We start from the raw sequence: 26,029 nt of genomic DNA, 5'->3' as shown, positions 1-26,029 counted from the left end.
GTTTGTTTTCACGTACAAATAAAAAGTACGTAAATATTTATTCTTGAATCAATCAGTCTGTTTTTCATTTCGTTTTAAATTTCGATTGCGGAAGAAGGTGGAGCCATCAATCAGTTATTTCTGGTCAGTTTAATTAATAAAACAATATTTTGTAATTTTTAAACTCATACAAATTGCAGTGTCAATAAGTTAATCCTAATTAAGAAATCATAATGCAACAATGATCACAAATTGTTCTTACATAATTGCGATAAAATTTCAGCTGTACATTATTAGCGTTCTCTACGAATAATATGCAATAGTTTAAGCATTGCATGTCATACTAAATCCTAATTTTATGTTATCTTACTTTTAGTTAGGCGAGTTCGTATAATACCACAAGTCACTTATTTCTTTCTTTGGTTTGTTGAATTTGCATTCTACACTTTGGTTTTGATTTTACTTGTTACGCATTCGCAATTAGTTATCGGCTAACTAAATACAATAAATATTACAAACAAGCTGTCACGATTCCATACAATCCATCCGTAACATGTACGAAACTATTAGTATCAAGAATCTCTCGTTGTAATAATAATTGCAATTTCTCATGTCTTAAGGGAATTTAGTTGAAAAATAATAAAATTGTTGCTATTTGCATTTGCGTAAAATTATCACCTCGCTGAAGTCAGTACTTATATGTACGACTTTCAATCGTTCACTTTGGTCAAGCAGTGTCAAGTGTCAAGAAGTGTCTTAATGGTATCAGTCCCTCTATAATCGTGCCACTAAATAAAAGGCCATGGGTTTTGTTAGACTGGTTCAAATCAAATTTCAATACTTTTTACATCATCCATCCAGTAGTGAATATGTAGCATTGAAGCAACTTTGTTTCTTCATTTAACCCAATGAAATTAGTATTAATTTAGACAAGTAATAATTAATTTTACTTCGTGGGTTCTTGTTGTTGGGGTTGTGGGGAAGGCGTGAGAGACGGTATTTGCCAAATGATGATGTGTGGCTTATCCCCTGGCTGGTTGGGGTCCGACATTGATTTCAAATTCATTGAAGAGTCGTCACCATCACCTGAAAATTGTCATTTATAATTAATTAACTTGATGTTTTGGAATCCAACAAACAAAACGAGATGCTTGTTATATTAGTTTTGTCTCAACTCAACAGCAGCTCATAGTCATATCAAGAAAATGCTACATTACTTATGTACATATGCACTCTACAAAGTTGTACATAAGTGGTTATGATTCATGCACACAAACCAATCCGGAATTATGAATTTCGGATGCTGCTATATTTATGGCAGAACGAGTAGTGTCATTTGTTCAGATTTTTCTGGCACACGATGGCAAGAAGTTTTTCAATACCGTTGAAAAAAGAAATGTCACACGCCATACTACACAAAAGCCATACAAACAAAATGTATTCGTACTTATGCATCACTTCGACTAAATTGCAGGAGCAAAAAATGAAAATAAATCAAAAGCTGCAAGTCTGTTTTAATCTTTTATTATTGCTGAAATGCTGACCCGACATTTATAATTTCGGTCTTGTTATTGAAAGGCAATTTATAAGCACAAATGTTACGAAAATAATTACGAAAGAGCATTTTTGACTCACAACTTGGAAATGACTCCTTTTGTTATATACCATTTAAATTAGTGACGTGTGATAGCCAAGGATTGTATGGAGTGAAATTAAGTTACAAGTCCTCTTGACTTGGTGAAATGCTGGGACGGTCGGTGGTGAAAGTGGTGGTCTTGTGGGGAGATGCGTCTACAGAGCAGGGTAGCTTCCACACTATGAGATGACTGGCCGTGTCCCCTTCGGTCTCGTCAACTGCAGCATTCGTACACAATTGCAAACACAAAACACCATAAGATGACCAAGTATTAAACCAAAAAATGGAATAATAGACAGACAAAGAGAGTAATACAATTACAAAAAAGGAGGATTGCCGGAATGGAATTTGGACAATTGCAAATTTCAGACAAACACTTTCATCAAGAAGCAAGTAATGGGTGAAGGGACAGAAAAAGGGTGTGGTGGAAGTGTTTGTAAAATTGAGACAAAAAATTTGATAAGAAGACACCAGATTGTTTTCTCCTGGGTGACCACATTCATAACCGACCCTACAATATTTGGGTAAATAATTGTGCAGTTTATGGGGAAGTCATGTCTCGTGGCGTTACTGCTATCCTAATTTGTGCATTATCATCTTAAAAGTGAATAAGAGGAATGAACGATAGAAGGTGGAAATGAATGTTGCTGCTGCATATTTCTCAGAAACAAGCATCGTGTAACCGTTGCAAACGAAATGTAGCAAAGGGGTGAAGCGACACGGTCACGCGATCATCTTACATCAAAACCATGTTGATTTTTGAAATCCTCGTCCCAAACTACGTCTAAAACGATCCAGGCAAAAAATTCGACATTTTCGACTTTGGCGTCGCCTACACGGTCATGCGGTCATGGCACGTCAAAACTATATAGATTTCTGAAATCCTCGCCCCAAACTATATCTAAAACGATTGAAACCAAAAATTCGACACGTTTGACCATTGGTCTCATCCCCGTAGCGCCGTGACCTTATGACCTACAATGCCCATCTTCGAACTCATCAGTACTTCAAAAATTAGAAACACGTTGGCGAAAACCGCATGTGGAAATTCGGATCCGTTCTAAAGTTATCGTGGATACAGACAGACAAACGGACAGACAAGACATTTCCTTAAAGGGATTTCGCCCCGCTTCACCCCCTGATTAATTTTAAAAAAATTAACGGTCTGGAAGTGCTTACCGACACGGAAATCGACATATCCATCACCCCCCGAAATGACCAGCATGGAGTCTGATAAGGTGCGAATTGCAAGATCGACTTCTCCATCCGGTACAGGATCGACGCTCGTGTTACCACCTGGATCAAATTATGTATTGGCATTTACAAATATGCGTATGTGCATACATTAGACAAATTTTATATTCTAAGTAAATTAGTATTTTGACCAACTTACCACCAGGTACGGCCACGAAAAATTTGACTGCATCTCTGTGGCCGTGAAAGGACAACTGAGCCTGGGGCATGGAACAGTAGGGAATGTTTCTAGAGTTGTCATCTCCAGTGAATCGGATCACTGTCCCAGGTGTCTTTTGACTACTAAATGGATTTGTTCTCGTAAAGCTGGTTTCGGAGAGGGGAACGGAGATGATGACTCCGTTCCCGGTTCCTATCCAAAGCCTCTGACTAGCAATTAATAACGCTGTGATTCTGGCATATGAAAATCCTAACTTTCCAGTCCCTGTAAAAAAATTAAAAGTTGTACATATATCAAGCGTCGAGTGCGAGTCCAAAGTAACTTTCAGGCTAAATTTGTTTACCCAGCATTTTGGAAACGTATGGCTCAATATCGACATCTTGCAAGTGTTCATAGGTTCTAGCATGGTATAAGCGTAGGGTTGAGTCAAGCCGAATTGAGATCCAGACGCCATCCCCACACCAGGCCGTCTGTCTGACTTGACTCTCCTTGCGGGGATGAGCTTCAAATGTTTTCTGTGCGAAACAATTATACCAGAAATGAGTAAGAGACGAGCTATAATGATATTTCAGATGTGAATGCAATACACGAGAATATACCTTCGGTTGCAACGTCAAGACATCAATGGCATAAATTTTGTTCCTGAAACCACACCATATTTCTTCATGCACCACAGAAAGACATCTGATGGAATGGTGTGGTTGGCCCCAGTCGACAAGATGATAACCTGACACGTCCCATGATTCGTCTGTACCTCTCTTAAATATGGCAACTGTTCCATTTGCCATCGAAACAAAAGTGCGACCACGATGATGCCTATCATAAATCATTAATTTAGAACAATGTTTAAAAAAATAACTTCATTGAGTTGAAAAGTTTGACATGACAAACTTACGATATGGCAAGTATAGAATCCGGAAGTCTAACTGTAAATTTAAAATATAGCTTATGAAAAATAAAATAATGGTTATAAACCGGCTTCTCATCTTTTCATACATACATAATGTGAAGGTTTAGACTTTTTCAAGTACATATGTCAATAAAGTAAACTACTTAACTTTGTGAAGGCATACATTTCGCTGAGATACTGCAGAATAGATGTAGAGATATCCATTTTGAGCTCCTATAAAGAGGGGAGTTATTTACAACTTTGCTGCAATCAAAAAACGAGTATCGGATACTCGGTATCCTTACCAAGCCACATTGTCGCAAATTGACTCGTCGATCTTGGTTCTAACTCTGAATTCAACTCATCTTGGTTTTCAGCTGATAAGTTTTCAGCAGTAGCTTCAACAGCTAAAGAAGCACCTTCTGCATCTTCCGGAGAATCACTATTACCCCCAACCTCCTCAGGCCGACTTTTGCTATCAGTCTCTGCAATAACGGTCTTGTAATCTAGATTTATTCCATCCGGTACTACCCCATCCACCATTGCAGCTGCAACTGCGGAAGAGATCCCTTCATCCCCGTGAAAGTCCCCTGTTGTCGCTCCTGATAAACATCAATCCATATTAAGGCCTCGCAAGGGCGTAAGTACTGTCCCATCTCGATTTCCTTTCGGATGGTCTTAATTGATAGATAATTTAGTGTAACTTAAACTTTGTCATAGAACGTACGGTGCAAAATCACGTTTTCGAGAAAAATTTGACGAAAGCTGCACCAAAACGTGCCAGTTTTCCAATGCAAAAATTAAATATCGCCAACAATTTTTGAAAAATACGTAAAATAGACTAGCATTTGGCATGTTATCTTTTTCATGAAAAATTGTGAATTTCAATCTTTGAAAATTTTCGTCCATCTTGTTGCAATAAGAAAAAAGTCCTTCTTGAAAACTTTTTTGTAATACTTAAACGAAGTTTCACATAAAATTTTGTCGAAATTTAAAATAATGACGAAATTCAAATTTAGAAAATTTTGCAAATTTTCTAAATTCGAAAAAAAATTGGCAAATGCTTGCATCGTTTTTTGCATATTGGTGATCAGCATGAAATTATGGACAGGCATATAATTTATAAACTTCATTTCATCATTCCGAAGGCTGTTATCTAGCATTGAAAAACTGGCACGTTTTGGTGCAGCTTTCGCTAAATTTTTCTCGAAAACGTGATTTTGCACCGTACGTTCTATGACAAAGTTTAAGTTACACTAAATTATCTATCAATTAAGGAACTAAGGCAATTAAGGACCATCCGAAAGGAAATCGAGATGGGACAGTACTTAAGGTTATTCAGCTTAGTTATCATAATATACATATCGAGATGGATTGGTTATATATTTTCTCGTACGTACCAGGTACCGAAGAAATGCATAAAAGATGAGATGAGCAGACTTCGAAACTTAACAAAATTTCTGCAGGTCGATTGGCATCTATGATACTGACTCTACTGGTCGAATGGGTAGCTGTGCAAACCCAAACATGGGACAAGTAACTCGGTCTGTCCCCAGTTGCAGGAGGACATAAATTGACTCCGGATGCACAAAAGATCTGCAATCCATGTGTACAATTGTCAGCATACGCCAGGTGAATATTCATATATAGTACTTTCCACGTATTAAGTATGTGTGTTACCAGAGATCCGTGATTAATGAATTTTTTTGTGGGATTAAGGATTAAGGATTAATGTTATTCCGGGATTAGATTAGTCCAGGATTAATTAAATAATTCAATTTGCTGGGATTAAGGATTAAGGATTAATTCACAATGCTTTTGAATTCGGGATTAAGGATTAAGGATTAATTAATCCTGATTAATTCATGATTAAGGATTAATATAATTTTTATTTTCCTGCACAGAATTATCGACACAGCGATATTAATGTGTCAAATCTCAAATACTTACAAAACGTGCAATATATAGTAGTGTTGCGTTAAGTACGTAATAAAAATCAATGTTGGAATAATATCCCCGCCAATTACGGCAAGTTTTGGTGCACAAGCTATGCCCCTGGCCTTTACAGAGCCACAAGACTTGTCAAGTTCTTCGACATCAAAAAATGTGCCGGTCAAAACGAATGGCAAACCTTTCAGTTCAGTTAGATTCCTGTTCGCCATGATTAACGATTGAATCAGTACTTTTATGGAAGCAACAATATAAAGTTACAAAATATAATGCATGCTAGATAATTTCAGGAGAGGAAAGTAGAAAGAATGGAAAAATATCACATGGTTGAGAATAACTGTTACCTTGCTCATTCGCAGTATTAATCTCTCGTGAGAATTAATCCTAATCACGATTAAGGATTAATAATTTGGGCATGCTTCGTCGGGATTAAGCATTAAGGATTAATGGAGCAAAAATATTTCGTCGGGATTAAGGATTAAGGATTGATTTCACACATTTTTTTGTTGGGATTAAGCATTAAGGATTATTAATCCTTAATCCCAATCCTTAATCCGTTAATCACGATTAATTAATCACGGATCTCTGTGTGTTACTGACTCGCATCCCAGGACTTTGTTCCATGAAAGGCCTACAGTAAATTGGGACTGGTACTGGTAAATGACGTCCAGCTTGACTGTCTGAAGATTGACTTCTCGAGTGTTGAGAGCTGTCCGAACCGCTTGCATTGGATAAGTTGGGTGGGTTGGATTTTGCAGGTAAGCTCCATCCGTAAGCCTAAATTAGATTCATACTGATTGGTTGCCGTTTTTATATAGGAAATTCGCCCTGTGTAATGACTAAAAGCGGCCAAAAATTAAAATCTGGGTACAAAATATGTATACCACGTGACGATTTTTTAAAGGAGTAAGAAATATTTAAACGGAAATCCTATAATTTCATTGATCTAGAATGCCAGTATACCTGCATTCTCCCATCGTCCTTCCGCACATGGGCCTTGATTTTGTTGTAGGTCGCAGTATCACGCCGCTGTTGTGGTTCCCCCAATCGACGCAGTTGCAATTTATCGGCAGAGCTACGCCAGATAAACAAAAATGGAGGTCTCATTCTAAATTCATTTTCTACAAGGTCTAATTACTGTATGAATAATGTGATGGAAAGAATTAATAAGCTCTCCCTCTTGAGACAAATCCACCAAGATGTTGAAATTGGCAACTTAGGTATTTAAGTAGGATTTAAGCGAATGACGAATAAATAAGAAACAAACAAAATAAAACGTAACATAATGCGATAACTTATTGCGTAATCTTTAATGCGTTCGTAATCCCCCCATTCATACATTCGTAAACTTTGGAAAATAATACAGAAATACTGAAAGTAGGTCACAACCTTGTAACTGAACATTACGCTTTCTTAACAGCAGTCGAGAACAATAACAACTAAATAATAAGTAAAACAATAAGTCGTTTTTAAAACCAAAAAAGCAATACAAGCCAAGAAAAGGCCTCCAAAAATACCCGGACAAAGGGGATGGAAGAAAACTACTTGTAATACATATGTAGGTATACACGCACGTATTGCTGAATCACATGTTTATCAGGTCCAAGAAACAAACTTACAGTTCCGAGGTACGGTTTGGTCGAAAAGTGTCGGAACCGGGTTGATTCATGGTGGTAGGGTTGCGCGTGGGAGACACGTGAGGCACCATCCCACCGGTGGACACTAGTCGATCCGTCGTAATGGGGCCGGCAGGGGAGGCTCCCTTGCTAAATAAGTTGCTGAAGCTAAAATAATCAAGATGAATTGTAATTGTAAAAAAAGTCATGACTAGAATGTGGTCGAATAAAACTATATAGATTTTGAAATTATCTCACAAGTTAAAAATCCCCCGATTGTTTCGCTTTTCCAAAGAGGGGTCTTGTTTTGCAGCTCGAAGCATTTCTGTCCATCTGACAGCATCTTGCAGTTCCATGTAGCGTTCCTTGTACTGATTCCTCTCCATTAAAACTCTGGCCATTTCCACACGAGTAAATCGCTTCCTCTGGGCAAGTGGGACATCGTCCTCGTCATCAGATTTGTTTTGTGACTTCTTTTCATACTCCTCCTTGATCTTTTTTATTTCGTCTTCTAGCTCTGTGTTACGCAATTTCATTCTGGCTTTTAATGCATTTATAGATGTAATTTCTTCCCGTAGTATTTCATGTTCACTGCAACATTATTACTACAATTAGTTCACAAATCTAGACACGTTAATACGTTTCAAGAACATTTGAAAAATAACCTTGTCAATTCATCAACTTTTGCGATTAGGTCATCTTTTACTATATTGAGAGCGTTTTTTGTTGCTAAAAGCTCGCTATTTTCTAAAATCAGGTTCTCCACCTCTTTTCCCATTCCTGAAATAATGTCATTGTCAAAATTTAACTCATTTCATTTTCATACTAAATATATTACAACGTCAATAAGAATAATGTTAAAAGGATTCAGAAGGTTTATGGTACGTGCAAGACTAGTTTTAAGTATAATCAGGTTTAGACACACACATTGTTTGGACACATTATTAGTAAAAGGAAGGAAGGAAATAATTAGTAGATCAGCCACACACTCACCAAAAAAGTTGTCGTTGACTAAACACGGGAAGGCCACCAGTAAAGTAGGATTAGTGTTAAGAAATAGCGGTCACCGAAAAACAATTAATAGCAGACGTTAGTACATTAAATTTGCTATATGTATGTACATTATTACTATTATCATGATTAACAAATACTGTACAACAGTTTAGACTTGTTCTTAAAACTCCAAGGAATGATATGAGGTTCCTCATTAATATTATGCAAACAAGAATAATGGAACTTCTTACCGCTCGATGCATATTCTCCAGGGTGTACCCAGCTTCCTGTAAAAGAAGACCACTTATTGTTACGCAAGGAAATGAAGAAATATGTAATATTTCAGTAATGTAATATCCATGCCTGTGATTTCACTTGATTCTTCTGCAAGTTCTGGATCTTGGAAAATGCATTCTTGATACAGGATATTTGAACGCCCTCGATCAGTCCCATCTAAATTAAATTAATTAGTACTTAATTTTATTTGGTATTCTATGGTTCAAAAACGATTGCCATTGAATAACAATGAAATGATGACGAAAAGCTTCATTTTCACCAAGTGGAATCAGTTACTCTCAAATCGTTATGATTTTCCATCAAACTTTTAATGAAAATAGTCATCTACTCACGTGTGTTACTTGTTCTTTCCTCCCTGAAAACAGATACAAAAATCCAATTGACTAACTGACTAATCAAAATGAAAAACGGTATATAATACTGAATCATGGTTTTGGCTTACTTTTTAGTTTTACTTTTGGCTGGTTGAAGTTGTTGGATACTGCTTTCTGATAACTCTGTCGATTATAAAATTACAGACCATGTCTTAATCCAAACTTTAGTGCTTACTAGAAAACTAATTACTTAAAAAAATCTATACCATCAAAATCGTCATCAGTCCCATTAGGAACTTCGCTGTCGGGCAAAGCTTCCGAGACGTCGTCCATACTCATTTCTTCCTGTATATTTGGAGGCCGCATGTTGCCAGACTGATAAGGAATTGAGCCACTTGACCCATCTGGACTAGTATATGACTTCATCATTGAAGAATTATTTGCAAGTGATTCAAAACCGTATGACATCGGACCAGCCGACCTTGTCATTAGGTTGTTTAACTTTCTATTCATTCCGGATATGCCGAAATTTTCAAGGCGATCAGTTCCCATTAAAATTTTAGTACGCTCCATGTAATCCATGTGAGTCTTGAACAACTCGGTGTATCGGTCATGTAACTTGGAGTATTCTTTTTTCATTTCGTTCTCTTTCTCCTCAAGGCGTGAAACTGTACAGAACATAATATAAATGATTATAGATTTATTCACTGCTGGCTCGTTTTGTTCGAAATTTTCATACCATGGTCTGCCCCATTTCTCGATCTAAGTTCCAACATGCGCAAAATTGCTTCTAGGCTCTCAATTTTGCTAGTTAGATCTTTATTTGTCTCCTCCGAGTGATCTTCTAGTTCTAATAATTTCTGAAATTTTCATAAATTTCAAATTTAACAAACTATGCGTTACTTATGATCATGATTTTTCTAACCTGTTCTGAAGTTTTACGCAAGGCCTTTTCTCTTTCATACTGTGTGACCAATTGTTCATTATCCTCTCTGAGCAGTTCCACCTCCACCTCGTGTTCCTGGTTTTCTGTGTAGCTCAGGTCCAGACATTCCAACACGTTGACCACCAAAGGCATCAAGTCCTTCACCACCTCCTCGTCATACTTGCCAATCATCCGCTCAAACTCTTGGTAAATGCTTCCTGCCAAGGCTTGCACCTACGCAAATCAAAACGACATCCATAACATTGTAAATAAACTATGATACCTGTACTGCAATTTAATATTTACAAAAAAAAACATATCAATTACTTATTTACCTTTTCCGACATGACTATATGCGAGTCTTCTTGTGCAAAGTAGACAGCTTCCGCCTCCTTCCTGTGCTCCATTTTGAGTCAAAATTTTTTACTCCTTTTGATAACAGGGAAGGGTGGAGTATTATTAAATGCCAAAGTTTGGCGAAATTTTAGCCTCTCGATATTTTAGCACGTTTCCAGAGAAGAATTCACCTAATCTTCTGTCACTTTTATATGTCAATGGCATTTCCACCACCACTGATCTCCTCCCTCAGGAAAAGTTAAATATTATTAGGTGAAACCGTGACCTTAAAATGATGCTGTGCAACGCAATTTGCTTAACATGTAGTTATTTTAAGTTTTCCTTTCCCAATATTTATATATTTCCTTGTAGATATTAACGGTCAACTAGAACACATTTAGTAATTAGCAACATTTCGAACAACTGATTTTACGTGAGAGAGCACGTGATTCAGGTGGGTCGGATTGAATCAGCTAATAATAATACGGAGCAGTAGTACAAAAAAGAATACAAAGTTGTTGGTGACTGGTAAAAAGTTGAGAATGAATAGTATGTTAACGTGTTAAAAGTAAAGGGTTGTGGGAAAGAGTTGATGTAATAATAATACTCTCCCGTGCATTTGGTTGACGATGATGATGATATTGCGATGATGATTCACTTTTACACAAAATCCTCCACTCCTCACTGTCCTCACTTCCTGATTGTCAACGAAAACGCACCAATAAAATAATCTCGCCAAAATTTGTGGTGGAACAAAGTCAGAGTTTGTTTAGAGATCGACGCAATAAATGTGTAAAAGATGGGATGAAATCCACCAACAACGAATTGACCATGACCACTGCGTCACATGAAATTAGCTGGCGTAACAATGAATTCCTGTTGCTGTGGTGGGACAGAGTGGCACATGGCGATTAATAATAGTATCACACACACTGATTCCTCATGCTTCATCAATGAATGAATGAATGAATTTAAGGATGACGGTGACTCGGTGGTATAATAAGGTGTTTTTTTTTGTGGGTGGATTACGTACACGAAAATATTTATGATGAAGATGTTAAGAAATTGGCAGCTGGTGTATTCGTGACGAGATTACGAAAGCATGATGACGACTCGTCCTGTCGGGAAAGTTGGTTGGATGAGTTAATGATAAAGATGATCGGATGTCAGGAAAAACATCACAGTTCTGCATGTACAAGAGGGGAAAGTATAGAGAAAGAGTTGCTTTTAAGATCATCTGGTGCATTCACGAGTTCAAAAACCCTGCCTTTCCTTTAATATTACAGGAACCTGGAGAAATCCAGAGTTCCGTGGTATAGAAATATTTTCATACTTTGACTCTGGAAACGTAGCACGGGTTTCTGTAAAACACCCCGAATTTTTACGATCGATCCCCAGCCAGCCAGCGAATCCGGCGAATGAAAATGTTCTTGGAGGACAAGAAAGGGATTGAGCCTTGTTGAATGGATACAATAGTGTCTGAAAGTCTGATAAAAATTCAGCTACAGATTTTGCAACTCCGTCTTCTTCTTCTTCTTCCTGTTTAATCAAGTCGTATTCAGAATCACGAACCTCTTTTTAATAGTAATTCGCAATTCATGAGATGTAATTAATGAGAGGATGCGTCCTGTCGTACGGACGAGAGGATTCATGCGAGAAACTACTACTGATGTTATAGACATAAGAATGATGAGAATAGTTGGCCCTATGGCGATAAAAGTAAAGCACCATGTGTTTGCATATAGGATGCAAATGTCGAAACATGCCCGAGAAAATGGGATCACTGAGAAAGCATCGTATCCGGTTTTATGTGTGTCGATCTCTTGTAATGCACGAGTTACGACTGACTCTGGTGTGATCATTATGGATTCACGACATGGATCAAATGCACTCGGTTCAATCTCTCCATGTAATAAAAATGGATCATGTTTTTAGTTTGAATGTGAAGAGGATATTAATTTTACTATCTAATTATGCATTAAGTCAAATATTGTCACCCAAGGTTTTATCTGTTCTTTAGTTTGTCAAGAAGACAATAAGTTAAGTTAATCATGTACAAAGATAAATAATGAGATGGTTGGAATAATCAATTGGTTTGCATTACACCATTTTACATGAATTTTCAGCCCAGACAAATCACTGCTCAATTCAATTCAACGTTTATTCGAGTGTTAATGGATATCAGTTTACAAAATTGGTTTGAAAACCATGACATATTAAGGTTGTAAAATTTATAAAAGCTGTATAAACTAAATAAACTAAATAAAAAATCGTTAATAAGATAGAGTTCCCTGCTGGAGATGAGACTTTCTTATTGCATGATTTGCATACATTTACATACTTCAGACTAGTTATAGGTGATTTTGATTACTATACAATTAATCTACATGGGTGATACTCATCTTCCGTGATTCACTAATGTCCGTGTTTTTGCAACAAACAATTCCGCGTAAATAAACATCCTGTGCAATAACTTTATTGCTTTCTACTACTCTATTTTTAGAATGCGCGTGTAGCAACCGGCGATTGCAAAAGTTTCCGTGTCTCGGTGGTGTGGTGATACGGGATTTCACAAGCTCAAAAGTTTAAATTTCAGTGAATTACACAATCCAACCTAAAACCTAAGATTGAGAGTCAGAGATGGAAAAAGTACGAGTGAGGAAAGCCAATATATCAGATCAGATTCCCTCTCCAAGGTGACTTTGTAGTGTTTTTCAATTACGTAAATCCAATACCGGACGCATCCAAGTGTTTAAAATTCGATTCTTCACCAGCACTACCACCCAATATTCAAGTGGTGGTGGTGTGAGGGGGGAGACAACTTTCTCCATTATTCCATCCAAAAGCGTCATCTCCATACCCACATAATAATCCTGACACGGTTCTGGGGTGGTCTCTCTCATCTCATCTATAGTTTTCCTACATCTTTCCAATCTACTTGACTACTCGCCCACACATCCACACACACACAGTGAGATTAAGTTTCGAGAGATTTGGACTTATGCGGATTGAATCGTTCATCTCGTCTCTGATGATATTTCATTTTCATCATCATTGTGGTGGCAGTGTGTGGGGAAGTAGAAAGGTGTTTGTGGTTCTGCTCATTGTCTCCTTCAGCCTCCTCTCTGATGATTGAAATTGAAGCGCATGGTTGCTAAAGGGGGGAGAAAGAGAGATGAGGAACATAATAGGATGTTGAGCCAAATATCTACTAGGCCTACAAACCACCACCGGATTTACCGAGTTTCAACACTCTCCTCCTGGCATAATACCACTACTACGAGACGACCAAGTATTACTACTACGACGACGACTACTGCTCCTTCTTGAGAGAGGAGTCGACTCGGAACCCGTGTCGTCGGAGGAGAGAGCCTTTCATGCTGCTGGATGGGAGAGAAAGCGGAGAGAGAAAGGAACATGAAGTCCTATGTATTGAACAGATTTAAAGTCTTCTTTCCCATGCCACCGGATTTGCTTTCTCTCATCTTCCTCCGGAGACAGCAGAAGCAGAGAGGAGCATCAGCCAGCAGCACCACAACGAAGGAGGAGAGCGAGGAGAAAGATCCCCATCCAACTGCACTGTCGCATTCACGTCTTTCTTTCCTCCACTCGGCCCCCCTTCTAAAACTTGGTGGCCCTCATCTCTCATAAAATAACCAGTCTTTCCGATGAAGCCCACTTAGTGAGAGGATAGTCGCCACCCTCGCCAGGAGCGGCATGACATTGGCACCACCACCGGTGGGGAAGGAAGCAGGAGAAGGACGACGAGGGGGCTGTCCCCACAGGTCGAGCTTTGACTTATCATCACCTCCTTTGACCAAGATGTGAAGGCAAAACTCACAACTTCTAAACTTTCTCCTCCACTACTGACACTTACCGAACAGAGCGTGATACCATTTGCCAAGTGGTGCTTCATATAAGTAATAATATTAAGCGGACATTATAGTAGAAATAATCGAGAGGGGAGGAGAGGAGGGAGATTTATGGTGTTTGGTGGCACGGTCAACTAAACGCTGTCTCCGAGATGCCTGGTCTAGTCGCTTTCGGGCGACGGTGGAGCATAGGAAGTAAGTTCTTTTTTTTCCTGGTTTGTTCTATGCTAAATATTTTTAGTTTCGATGGCCATTGTGTGTGTGGTCACGTTGTGCAGTTGTAGAGCACAGATGGATAACACGTTTCATATGTTTTTTCAGGTGATGACCTTTTAATCCCAAGCTTTATACTCTTCACCGTCCACATTATCTGGTATGAATGCTTTAAATTAACATGTCTGACTACTAGATACTTGTCTTCTAATTTGCATCCTTGACGAAATTGACCCAAAATTATTCCCTTTGAGCTGAATCACCCCAAATTATCTGCAATTTGCATATGGTGGGTGACCAACCCTGTAATTAGATATCGCATCAATTGAGACACATGTGTATGTACATATGTATAACAACTTGTACATATATCAAGCCCTAAATAGAAAGCATGGAAAAGTTCATAATTTTAATTAAACTCCATTACTTTGCTATTATCTGATAAATGTTCAAAGTGAGATTGGATCCTGTTTCCGTATAAATCAATTTATTTTCCATTTTGGCAGATGGAAATAGGGCAAAATAATAATACCTAATCTCAACTTGATTTGATCCACTTAGGAAATGAGCCATGAATCCAAAATGTAATAAATAAGCTTCAATCACAGCACTCATCCTCAGCCCTGCACACGCTCCGCTCTCTGTCAATTATAGTTAGTGGATGAATAATATTGCCTCTCTCCCAGCGAACCAACCACTCAATATTCCTCCTTGATTAATTGGAATATCGGAGCGGAATGCATTAGTGCCACTTTAAATCAATCCTTCCCTGCTCGTCCTTATAATCAAACTCGACGTACAAATGTAGATATCTATACCCACCCGACCAAGGTGGGCGAAACGAAAGGTAGAGACAATTTCTAAAAATAGGGCTGGATAGATTTCCACATCACATTCATCATCCATCCAGCATGCCTACATGCACACCTTATGGACAAACCACCCATCATTCTTGGGGCATCAATTGAGTTGCCCCACATTCAAATTTCCGACCTCATTAATCGCTTTACACGTTCTTCCAATCTTCCAATTTCACCCAAGGTGATTTAGATTCATGCTTCGACTATTCATTTCTCAAGTAAACAAGGATTTTCTCTCCATTATTGCCACCAACTTTCTCTTCTGTTTTCACCTCATTTTGGCCCGCATCCACAAATCCGCACAGTACAATAAGCATGGAATTGATGGTTGCGTGAGTGAGATGGTGCATATCATCATACTTACCACACGATAAAAGATAGGAAGCATTTGTGCAACAAGACCAAGAGGAGAAACCACACGAGACAACAACTTTGCGCTTTCTCTCTCCTTTTCTAATCTAAATGGTTCTTTGTAACGAGAGACGACAGTGGATTTGATGCGTATGAAAATTGGGTTGCTGATAAATTGAGACGATCACGATGATGCCAGCTTTGTGTTGTTTTTTACCCTTTCTTTACGAGCTGGTAGGCAATTTCGTCTCCTCAAATATATAGTTGGGCAAGGCTCTGGTTTTTTAATACCACACTTTTACGACCTTTCACCACACTTGTCGGCAACTGTGAGAAGGTATTTTATTAGAGGGAGAACTTTTTTTAAATTGCAGGATAATCTTTATCGTGGTGGCCATTGTGTTGGACTTTGGGGAGAAGTCTAAATGGTCGCAGTTTGACTGCAAAATCCAAGGACTGGGAATTCTGTGTACCATGTTTAGCCTGGTGCTGCTATCGGGGACTCTGGAGATCGCCCTCGCCATCGTCTCCCTCCGAGGATCCATTCTCAACGACGCGCCCAGGAATGGCGTCCCTTACCTCCTCTACGTCAGACTTTGTGCGTCCCCAATTTCCTCCCGTTTTACCCCCTTTTTCTCCTTTTTGGAAATATTGTCGTGCCAAAAATGTCAATGTCTATGTAACTGTGAAAAAATTCTGTGTGTGATTTTGATTGAATGTGATTTTCAATATAAGAAATCTTTTTATGCAATGCAAATCTATTTCTCTTTTTCACTTTACTCTTTATCTATGTCCAGACATATTTTTCATAAGTGTGTGATTTGTGGTGGTTCAAATGAATTGAATGTGATTGGAATCAATTTTGCTATATTGATACTGAATGAGGACTGCATGCCATTTTATGAAGGAAAGTATCAACCACGTTTCAGCCAATTTTTTTACCGTTTGACTTTGCAGTTGCCTTGATCCTGGAGATCGTATGGTCGGTTGTAGCACTGATTTGGAGTCGAAAATTCTACTTCTCGTGCGATCTTGTTTTAACCAAGCAAGTTATGATTGGTACGAAATTTATCCTCCCATTTTTATGTCAGTCCGCTACCCCGAAAACTTTTTGATAAAAAAACACATACAAACTTTCCCCTGCTTAACTAAATTGTCGCGAGTAGTTTAATGACTGTGACACAAATGCATGACTCGTAATTTTTTTATTAATCTGATCGAGTGAATCTTTCTTATTGGAAACTAATGAAGAAATACAAATACAAACTTTGCTTTGCCCCTTTAATAATCCTCCTTTAAATCATCATTTACTATTATAATATTTATAACTAATTTGCATATTATGCATTTATACACGGAAGCTAGGTGACATTATGCGTAGGAACACTGATAAGTATTTTAACTCTTGACGCTTTGTGCAGGACTGACAATTTGGGTGTGGTTTGTTCTGGGGTCCGTGTTGATGACGGCGTGGTGTGTGTACGACGTGGCTGGGAGGTCCTGGGTCAAAATGAAACGCTATCAGGCCAACGTGAAGGAACAGGAGCATCGCCACCCATCCTTCAAACGGTCTGGAAGTACACAACGAAACTGGAGACAAAGGTTGGTGGGTGTCGAGTGGAGAGAAAGTCATTATTATTCCTTAATTACTTACAGCTTGGGAAAAGTTGGACGCATCTGAGAAAACTTTTTTACTTGTGAATATGCAAATAATTTTCTCTAATTGGGTTCTTTTGTGACCAACAGAAAAGTGATGCGACAGTATGAAAGCAGTTGGAACAATCGGTGCAGATTTCTCTTTTGTTGTGTTCACAATTCGGAAAGCAATCGTGTAAGACAATTTATAATAAAAGCAGGACAACTAACAAACTCTTTTGCTGAGTCAGATTTACCTCTGACTCTGGTGATGATGATGATGATTTCTATTTTATCTGAATTACAGGACTCGTTCGGTGACTTGGCGAAGCTGCTTTCCGAGTTTTTTCGTGACCTTGGTACGTAAGAATGTACTTCTTTCAGGTTTCAGATTCTATAGCCGGCGATTTCTAAGAGGAGAATGAACAGGACACTTTTACATGGTTTTTTCTTGGTCTCAATTCTGTTTATTTTTTGCAGATGTGGTGCCATCAGATATAATTGTGGGACTTTTGTTGCTCAGAAAATTGCAACGTTTGGAGCAAGTGTCTATAATAAATGAGGTAAATTATATATGACGTCTTGTCGCTTTCTATATATTTACTGCTACTCATAACTGAACGAGTAGTGAAAGTTCGCTCTTGTGTTCTGGCAAGAGATTGGTACAGCAATGCTAACTCCTTCTCTAGCATTACAACTCGTATGCTATGCACTAAACTTGGTTTTATGACGCCTTTTGTATTATCCATTCTGTATGGGCTCTCGTCATCATCATCGGATTGGAGCTGGTCTTATACGTAACTACAAGCACTTATTATTTCTTTGAACCTATGCAATTTCAGAAGCGAAATAACACGTACGAGTTTCTATCTGGAATCGCAATAACGCCAAACACAAAATTTGTGGGTAAGGTAACGAGTATGGATATCAACCCTGTACATAAATTGCTCAATAACCCTCTTTTCTTCTACAGCAATGAATGATGCTCAGGATTTGGAGGCTTATCACAACGTCGTTTATTACATGAGATATTCCTCTGCAGCTTATGGATGGCTTTGGTAAATTCTAATGCAACCAGTGAATCCAATGACGATCTTGTGTCTCATATTTAGAGCTTTCTTATGCACTTTTACATTAGGTATGTGATCCCCAACGGCTTCAGGGGGTTGTTCAACTTGTGCTCAAACGTAAAGTAAGTGTGGGATTCGAAGAATTATATGAGCTCTTCTTTTTAGTAATGACTCGGTGTTTAATGTGTCAATAAATGACATTTTAGATGCTGTTTTCATCGATACCTGTGCAATTCTCTGGGGCAGGAGCTATCGGAGAGAGTCGTGGAGGACAATTGTTGCTTTTGTAACGTGAGTACAGAATATTTGCTAAAGACTTTTTTACTTGTACATATACATTAAAGTGAATATCAGGAGTACATACTTACTTAATACATATGCGTTTGGAAAGGTTGCTGTGATTCCAACCATGTTCGACCCCTCGTCATTCGAAATTGTCTATGCAACATACCACGTTGACGTTGGGGAAACTCCATTTTTTGTTGTCGTAGACTATGAGAAACAAGCCATTGTGGTGTCCATTAGAGGGACGTTGTCCTTAAAGGTGAGGATTTTTTTATATATGATTCTCTTCTTGAACTCTATTTCTCAAAACTATTGGATTATCAGGACTTGATGACCGACCTGAATGCCGAAGCTGAGCCTCTGCCCCTTCATCCAGTGAAAGAAGACTGGCTAGGCCACAAGGTATAGCATAAAATAATCATTGTGGTGATTAACAACGTGGTATAATTTGTCCTATTATTCAGGGCATGGTGCAAGCTGCTGCCTATTTAAAGTCCAAACTTATTGGAGAAAACATTTTGGAAAGAGCTTTCGAAATGTGTCAAGCACGTTCAAATGAGATTTTCAATGTGGTTATTGTCGGACATTCCCTTGGGGGTGGGGCAGCCGCAATTTTAGCAATTTTGCTCCGGGAACAATTCCCTGATTTGGTTTGCTACGCCTACTCTCCACCTGGAGGTCTTCTAAGGTCAGTAATAATCTGACATGTATGTCAACAGGTTGAGAAAAAATATGATTAATAAACGTGTCAAATAAACTTGTACAGCATGCCTGCTGTCGAGTACACCAAGGAGTTTGTGACTTCTGTAATTGTCGGGAAAGACCGTAAGTTAGATGAAAGTTGACCAAAAATAACAACAGCATCATTAAATCACTTGCTCCCCATTTGCAGTGGTCCCTCGTATTGGTCTCTCACAAATGGAAGCGCTTCGAGCCGATCTACTCAACGCCATTAAAAAGAGTCATACTCCAAAGGTTAAAATCTTTAATTTCTGAAATTATGGTTTTTTAATCATATTTTTTAATCATGTTTTTACGTGTTTCTAATTAATAGTGGAGAACCATAATGGCTGGAGTCAAGTGTTGCAGATGCTTCGGAAAGTCGGAATTTGCCACACCCAACGACCGAAACTCTTCTCCTGCTGGTGGGAACGAAAACTCGTCAGCCTCCTTTAATGAAGATCTTCTGGGTCCGAACGACTCGATCGTGTCGATGATGATGCACCGACCCCTCTACCCACCCGGCCGCATCATGCACGTGGTCCGCCACCATGTTCCCAATGACAGGTTTGAATAGCATTCCAGTAGCATGTCATAGATCTTTATAAAGGATCTTAAAAGGATCTAAAAGATCTTAAAAGGCCTAAAAATGATGATGATAACAATTTCCCTGATTTAAAAATGTATTGTTTGTTAGCCGAAGCTTATTTTCAATGGCAAATAATTGATTTGACCTGACCCTTAAGTTTTAACAATAAGTGATCAATAATAACTCTTAAATAAATAAAGTAGGTGGACAGGGGTGGGGATTGGAGAATAGGTTGTGTTGTTCAGTAGCTGTCAGATCCGCTCCCATTACTTCCGCTCGCAACTGATTCCGCATCAGTGAAGAGACCGACATCACTTTCACTAGACATAGCTTTGGATTAATGTATGCTTAATTACAAAATGCAAAGATATTTTTATAATACCTGCTCTCATTCTGATTGTGCATATCCTTGGCTGGATTGTAATCTTCATCCTCGGAAGACTCGTCCTCACCGTCACTCTGTTCTTCAGCCTCGTCCTAAGAAAAAGAGGCAAAAACTTTAGTAAATTAAAGCGAGATATCTGCAAATCAAGTTTACCATTTTGACACGGTTCTTGGAACGAAGCTGCTTCTCGAACTTTCCCAACATTGGCTCGACTCTCCAAAATAATTTGATAAACTGACATATCTCACTCCATGCACCAGGGCCAATAAGGCTCAGAAGGACACATTTATTGGTCGAGTAACAACGAGCAGAACGATTTTGAGGGCGAAGTGGATTTCGAAGTCCTAGTAAATAGGCAATATAACCGGAAATGATCATTTTCGCCTCAATCGTCTCCTTATCCTTGTCGGCACATTTAGCGAGGAGAGAGCATGTCAGAGTGGGGGCGTTGATCCCTGGTGGATAAGTCCTAGCTTCCGTAATCCGCTTATACTCACTAGCACCGTCAGTCCTTCTTCCATCTAGTCGAATCTTGAAGTCGGGGGTGTCACTCCACCCAAAATACCACATTTCACGTGATGTTATGGTGTATAAAAACGCCGTCCCTTTCTCAGGCTTTTGTGTATCTGCTGCCGGAGTTCCTAGTAAATATTGTCCGGGGAATGGATAAGCCACGTTCTCTTCCGGTTTCAACTTACGAAGGATTTTGAGATGCATGCCCAGTTCCTTAAGGCGCGTATCGATCTCGTCCTCCATCCCGTAGCTGAATGGAATGACAGCATCCAAGTTTATGAAGGGCATAGTCCCTGGGGCCAATTTCATCATCATGCCGATCGTCTAATAAATAATAATAATGCTCAATTGACAAGTCTCAATAAATACAATATACAGTTTAGAATTAGATTAACTAACCGACTCTAGTGCCAGTCGTTTTAACGCATCCTGTTCGTTGTCGTAGTGGTGCATGGAAATCTCTTTTGGTATGGGGTGGACTTCTTTTGTGGCACAGTAATCCTTCCATGTTTGATAAGTAGAAATTGTCTTGGACATATGCAACTTTGTTTCATGTTTTGTCTCCGAATCTGATGAATTCAGCCGAACGGAGTTCAGAAACTTCACGTGTATACGAACGAGAGTGTTTCTTTCTTCATAGGGAGTCACTCCCATTACTGTGTTTATTAGCGTCTCCTTGTGCGATAAACATTTCGGCAATACAGCACTCGCCGTTGTACGTTGGTATTGATAACAGTCTATAATAGTAACGTATTAATTAATATGATAATTAAAGTCAAGCAACATTGGTAGACACATATCGCAGGTTATAAATAGAAACAATGTTAAAATATTCTTACTTTCTTTTGTGCATAACCTATAAGCTCTATACTCGGAGTCTCCCCCCGCTTGTCGTCTCATCGACTCTATACACAAGTGAATTATTCCAGTGGTTGGTGCCTTATGGATGATAAGATTCCAGTCCGGCTTATCGACGACGGGAACTCGTCCTCCTGCTTCGAAAATCTTTGTAAAGAGCAGCTCTCTCTCGTCATCAGTTAAACCCTCTTCTTTTTGGGTGAAAATTAGTTCGGGGGATGATTCCTCTATATCCAGCTCAGGTGCGGAGGGAGAGTCTTTACCAACTAATTGTAGAATCGTCTTCCTAATGAGATCTACACCTTCTTCTACATAGCATAATAATAACAGTTTTATTATTATACTGTGTCATTTTAGTTTGATTGGCTAAAGAAATGATTCATCATTTACCTGTCTTTATTTTTCCAATTCTCGATTCAGACGCTCCTCCCGAATATCTGACTTCAAATTCTTCAGCTAATTCTCCCGTTCGAATGTAGATCCCCCCACTGCCCTCGTCCTGTATCTCACCCTCCTCTTCTGGGAAGTAGTACCATGGGATTGGCTCGAAATCGTCATCCTCCCTAGCTGAACTTGTTGATGTGACCGACTTTCTCTTTTCCGTATCTTTTGTCCCGGGAGGGTTGAGATAACCAGTGGGAGCGAGGGGGTGCTTTTTCTTCTCCACTGGCAACAATTTGACAGATGGGGTCTGGTGAGTAGGGGAAGACTGTCGCTTTGATCTGCAACGTACATTAATTAAATAATTAATTACTGGAAGGAGGAGGAATTAAAAAAAAACTAACCGCTTGTTGGAAGACGGACCGGCCACTTCCTCCTCCCCCTCCATCATTGGAGCAACGGGTGGTCTCCTCACTACAAAATCTTCGCCTGATGAGTGTCCCTCCTCCTCCATAATAATTTAAAAATAGAAATTTTAATTATGAGAAATGAAGTTAAAAATAAGCTTGAGTGTGGAGTGGTGAGAGTGAAAACGGGGATGAGGTCAGAGGTTGTGCTGAATTCCCGCTTGACCCGGGGACTGTTAATATGCATATATTTATTCTCCGCCACCATCAACCCTATTCCAGCATTCGAGCGAGATCCTACACTTCAACAGGCAATTTTTTTATGAAATTTCCAATTTTTGTATATCTTGTACCTCTCCGTAATGTGACCAAATTATCTTATCGCAATATATAGCAAAATTGGAAATTCCATAAAAAATTGCCTGTTGAAGTGTAGGATCTCGCTCGAATGCTGGATCCGCCACCATCCCAAGAAAGACGAGTAAGTGACCGCTTTTGTGAGCACGTAGAGTAATTGCCATACAAAATTATTGTGTTGTACTTCTGTTGTGAAAAAATTAAGTGTCTCGATATACTTGGACTTAAAATTACTCAATTTACAAATATGGAACAATTATCTGCTTTGTTCAAGCTTTTACTTTCAAGTATACTTTTCTAGAACATGTTAATTTCTCATGCAAAACACGTAATTGAGTCGAGATATCGAGGCACCCTTGCTTCAGCTTGCTTTTCATTGTTGACGATGTATGGCTAACTAATTGTTATCACTGTTACTGTAACTGCACTCGTCTTACGCAGGATAAAGTACGAGTCAGTTTGGAGGTAAGTTATTATCCTGCTGTACACTCACGTATATATGTTGTTCACAAAATAAATATATATTTATATATGTTGTGCCTTATTTGTGACGTTATGTGGCTAGATCTCATTTTTAAATTCATTTTTCACAGAAGGATCGTTGGGAAGGGAGAGCCAGTCTTTCAGGCCATCTGGACCGACAACACCGACTATGACGAGGTTCTGATTTCTCCCGGAATGATTCAGGATCACTTGCCGGACAAAGTACTCAAGGCGTTGAATCGGGTATTTATACATGATTAACCATTTAATTAAGAAAATTAAGGTAGGAAATTAATGTCTCATACTGTAACCTATCTTAATAGGTCACCACAAGCCTGGGTCCAGCTAAACCCCACCGAGCCATGACCAACAGTGCATCGCCCATGATCAACGAATCCTCTCTTGGTGGCGGTGGTGATTTCATTGAGCATTCTTCCAAACAACATTCCGGGGCTAGTTTCGCCAGTGAGGCGTCCGGCTCTTGCGCCAGGCATGACGAACCCCCAATCAAAGCCATGACATCCACCACCACCACGACAGCAGCCATCGTCTCAGTATCAAAACCATCCCCACCAGCAAGGTCATCCTCCCAAAAGCAGATGATGTTGGAGGACGACGTTCTCCCCGCGGACGAAGATGTCGACGAGTACATTTCGGTGGCTGGCTCTCACTCGACGGAAACACTCTTCTCTCTCAAAATCAACTGGGACATATTCAAAGAGCTTGGCAAGCACCCGTTAAAACTTTCGAGGAAGAATTCCCATACTCGCACTTCCAGTTCCGGGAGCTCCACCTGTTCCGAGCTTGGCACCACGATGAAGGAGATTTTCGGCCCAATTAAACTATATGAATGCACAGTGCCTCTGGCCAGTTCGGAAACGCTTGGGTATGAATTAGCTAAAGAAACGAATGAGAAAGGGAGGTCATAACTCCAATCATGATTTTTTTCCAGGTCCGACATCAGCAGTATGAGTTCAAGAGCAAGTTTCATCATACGAGATAGGTCACCTCTTACTAAGCTAAAACTTGGTAAAAACCTGAGCCTTCGTGTTCATGAGAGCAATGGGAACGGAAATGGTAGAGAGAACGGCTTTGAAACTCTCAACGAATGGAATGGCAAATCGCATCAGCGCAGCTTAAGCTGTGTTTACCCAGAGGGGAAAGGCACCAAAAATCTGCTAAATCCTTACGGAACGTTAAATGGGAGCAGCAAAGATAGCCCTCCGCCACAAGATACCACCGACGAGACCACCCTGACAAAGCAGACGAACGGAAATTATGACACGAGAAACAACAACAATGGGCACCACAGCCAACAACAAGATCAACAAGAATTCTACGCTTCCAACCCAGATTTCGACCCACAACCAGATGCCGACCAGACTCCGACGGGGGATGAAATGCTACCTGAACACTCCTACTTGGAACAACATGACGTCGAATTCGGTCACGGCATGGCCATGGGTGGTTTCCAAGAACAATTTGCAGAGGGTGACGAAGAGGAAGAGGACAATGCAGGCGGTGGAGAATTCGCCTATGAAGAAGAGGAAGAAGACGACGAGGGTCACCCAAGTCCAAGAGGTTCCGATGCATCTTCACCGGTAAAAAGTGAAGATGGGTTTGGGCGAAATAGAAAACAAGTTCCAACCCACCAACAAGGAAGCAGTCGGCGAGGGGGGAGAGGAGAAGGGGACAGTGATGGTCAGTACAGTCCGGTTTATCCCAGTTTTGCAAGTCAGCAAGAGTACGGGAGGGAGGATCAGTCTACACCCCACTACAGCTATGCGACAACTAGCCAATCCCCAGTGTCCAGTGTTCACTCTCAGAATAATGGAAACAATTAAAGGTGCACAAACTACATAAACTACCAAATACAAAAACAAACAAAAAATAATATAATTATAAACTTATGTACATGTAAAGTAGAACCATGAGGAATATATGTAAGTACTTTCGATGTGTGAAATTAAGAAGCTTTGCATTCCTATTCTATATACAAGGTTGTTAATTGTTTAATGTTCTGGTTTGAAAATTTGTGAGTGTAGAAATTTTCTACTAGGAAATCACATTCACAGAATCCATAGTTATCGTAAAATATGTGAACTTATCCAAAGTAATTATAATTATAAAGTGCTATTAAGATCTTGGTGGAAGATCGGCAATGTCACCTCCATCCTGGCCAGTACTTGTGCTCTACTTGTTCTCATCATATTTCTAAACAACTCTCTCTCTCTCTCTGATCTCTTGGATAAAGGTTAAATATCTAAAATTTAATCCTTATTTATCACCATTAGACAACCCAATTGTTGTCCTGCCATGCCGGATATTGTTAATTAAATCGCAAAAATACTCATTATCAAATAGTTGTCAACATTTCCATGATACAGATTAGGTCGAGGTTAGACATAAAATGCCAATCTTTTTTACTCAACTCAGAAATACTCATTTTATAAGATTTTTAACGCTGTAAAAAACATTCCACAAGTGTACTAATTGTATAACTGGCATACTGAAGAGAAGAAGCCAAAACCTACATATACTCATCTAATGGTAAATATGGAATTCTAAATATTATAATGTTACTAAAATTATAAACATGACGTCGTTGCATTAATTTCATTTCATTGTGTTTGATGAATCTCTGTGCTAATGATAACTGTGGAATAAAATTTTGAATTTCTTTGATATTTCGTCAGTCAGA

General features: G+C 39.1%; 3 protein-coding genes and 1 long non-coding RNA gene across 9 annotated transcripts; 2 read left to right on the top strand and 2 right to left on the bottom strand.

Moving 5' to 3' along the window:
- Positions 1–6: 6 nt before the first annotated feature.
- Positions 7–11,573, bottom strand: LOC110851061 (JNK-interacting protein 3). Of its 4 annotated transcripts, none has more exons than XR_004835123.1 (24): positions 10,349–11,573; positions 10,014–10,247; positions 9,828–9,948; positions 9,355–9,756; positions 9,217–9,271; positions 9,107–9,129; positions 8,841–8,930; positions 8,729–8,764; positions 8,478–8,495; positions 8,150–8,264; positions 7,743–8,075; positions 7,488–7,652; positions 6,832–6,943; positions 6,469–6,645; positions 5,319–5,514; positions 4,224–4,520; positions 4,083–4,152; positions 3,925–3,951; positions 3,629–3,845; positions 3,373–3,544; positions 3,009–3,293; positions 2,795–2,911; positions 1,615–1,833; positions 932–1,065 (listed from the first exon to the last, which is right to left on the bottom strand). XR_004835123.1 is itself a non-coding variant. In XM_022098697.2 (23 exons), the coding sequence occupies exons 1-23, from the start codon at positions 10,418–10,420 to the stop codon at positions 926–928; spliced, it is 3,474 nt and encodes a 1,157-aa protein (XP_021954389.1). In that variant the 5' UTR covers positions 10,421–11,573; the 3' UTR covers positions 7–925. The 4 variants fall into 4 exon arrangements, 2 of the variants coding, with proteins under 2 accessions (XP_021954389.1, XP_035708625.1); XR_004835124.1 differs by having other exon boundaries at positions 1,645–1,833; XM_022098697.2 differs by lacking the exon at positions 1,615–1,833 and having other exon boundaries at positions 7–1,065.
- Positions 6,494–6,948, top strand: LOC118436010. Its single transcript, XR_004835125.1, has 3 exons — positions 6,494–6,626; positions 6,687–6,735; positions 6,819–6,948. It is a non-coding gene; the product is annotated as an uncharacterized LOC118436010 (long non-coding RNA).
- Positions 11,574–13,049: 1,476 nt separating the features above from the next.
- Positions 13,050–26,013, top strand: LOC110851059 (sn1-specific diacylglycerol lipase alpha). Of its 3 annotated transcripts, XM_022098693.2 has the most exons (22): positions 13,051–14,416; positions 14,543–14,594; positions 16,020–16,243; positions 16,603–16,704; positions 17,067–17,247; positions 17,392–17,476; positions 17,588–17,639; positions 17,761–17,843; positions 18,123–18,186; positions 18,254–18,338; positions 18,419–18,472; positions 18,557–18,641; positions 18,742–18,894; positions 18,960–19,037; positions 19,100–19,323; positions 19,402–19,460; positions 19,528–19,610; positions 19,690–19,922; positions 23,287–23,310; positions 23,439–23,571; positions 23,652–24,214; positions 24,281–26,013. In XM_022098693.2, the coding sequence occupies exons 1-22, from the start codon at positions 14,374–14,376 to the stop codon at positions 25,170–25,172; spliced, it is 3,552 nt and encodes a 1,183-aa protein (XP_021954385.1). In that variant the 5' UTR covers positions 13,051–14,373; the 3' UTR covers positions 25,173–26,013. The 3 variants fall into 3 exon arrangements, with proteins under 3 accessions (XP_035709034.1, XP_021954385.1, XP_035709035.1); XM_035853141.1 differs by lacking the exon at positions 23,287–23,310 and having other exon boundaries at positions 13,050–14,416; XM_035853142.1 differs by lacking the exons at positions 13,051–14,416; positions 14,543–14,594; positions 16,603–16,704 and having other exon boundaries at positions 16,135–16,243.
- On the bottom strand, positions 20,009–22,981 carry LOC110851340. The gene is made up of 7 exons (XM_022099079.2): positions 22,486–22,981; positions 22,091–22,422; positions 21,682–22,008; positions 21,242–21,579; positions 20,483–21,166; positions 20,327–20,421; positions 20,009–20,264 (listed from the first exon to the last, which is right to left on the bottom strand). Exons 1-7 carry the CDS (start codon positions 22,593–22,595, stop codon positions 20,186–20,188), a joined length of 1,965 nt encoding a protein of 654 aa, XP_021954771.1. The 5' UTR covers positions 22,596–22,981; the 3' UTR covers positions 20,009–20,185.
- Positions 26,014–26,029: the final 16 nt, after the last annotated feature.

Source organism: Folsomia candida, unplaced genomic scaffold, assembly GCF_002217175.1.
Source record: "Folsomia candida strain VU population unplaced genomic scaffold, ASM221717v1 Fcan01_Sc006, whole genome shotgun sequence".
NCBI classification, from domain to species: Eukaryota; Metazoa; Arthropoda; class Collembola; order Entomobryomorpha; family Isotomidae; genus Folsomia; species Folsomia candida.
This window is presented reverse-complemented; position numbering and strand designations above follow the sequence as displayed.

What these genes read in the sequence shown, in the direction of transcription:
- LOC110851061 (XM_022098697.2), bottom strand. Translation starts at nt 10,420, where the DNA reads ATGGAGCACAGGAAGGAGGCGGAAGCTGTCTACTTTGCACAAGAAGAC. An exon ending in AACAAAGTCCTGGGATGCGA is followed by an intron (nt 5,515 to 6,468) that starts GTCAGTAACACA and finishes CATGGATTGCAG; the next exon opens with ATCTTTTGTGCATCCGGAGT. An exon ending in TCTTGACGTTGCAACCGAAG is followed by an intron (nt 3,545 to 3,628) that starts GTATATTCTCGT and finishes TGTTTCGCACAG; the next exon opens with AAAACATTTGAAGCTCATCC.
- LOC110851059 (XM_022098693.2), top strand. Translation starts at nt 14,374, where the DNA reads ATGCCTGGTCTAGTCGCTTTCGGGCGACGGTGGAGCATAGGAA. An exon ending in TGTAATTGTCGGGAAAGACC is followed by an intron (nt 19,461 to 19,527) that starts GTAAGTTAGATG and finishes CCCCATTTGCAG; the next exon opens with TGGTCCCTCGTATTGGTCTC. An exon ending in AAAAGAGTCATACTCCAAAG is followed by an intron (nt 19,611 to 19,689) that starts GTTAAAATCTTT and finishes TCTAATTAATAG; the next exon opens with TGGAGAACCATAATGGCTGG.
- LOC110851340 (XM_022099079.2), bottom strand. Translation starts at nt 22,595, where the DNA reads ATGGAGGAGGAGGGACACTCATCAGGCGAAGATTTTGTAGTGAGGAGA. An exon ending in CCAAGAACCGTGTCAAAATG is followed by an intron (nt 20,422 to 20,482) that starts GTAAACTTGATT and finishes TCTTTTTCTTAG; the next exon opens with GACGAGGCTGAAGAACAGAG. An exon ending in CACAATCAGAATGAGAGCAG is followed by an intron (nt 20,265 to 20,326) that starts GTATTATAAAAA and finishes AGCTATGTCTAG; the next exon opens with TGAAAGTGATGTCGGTCTCT.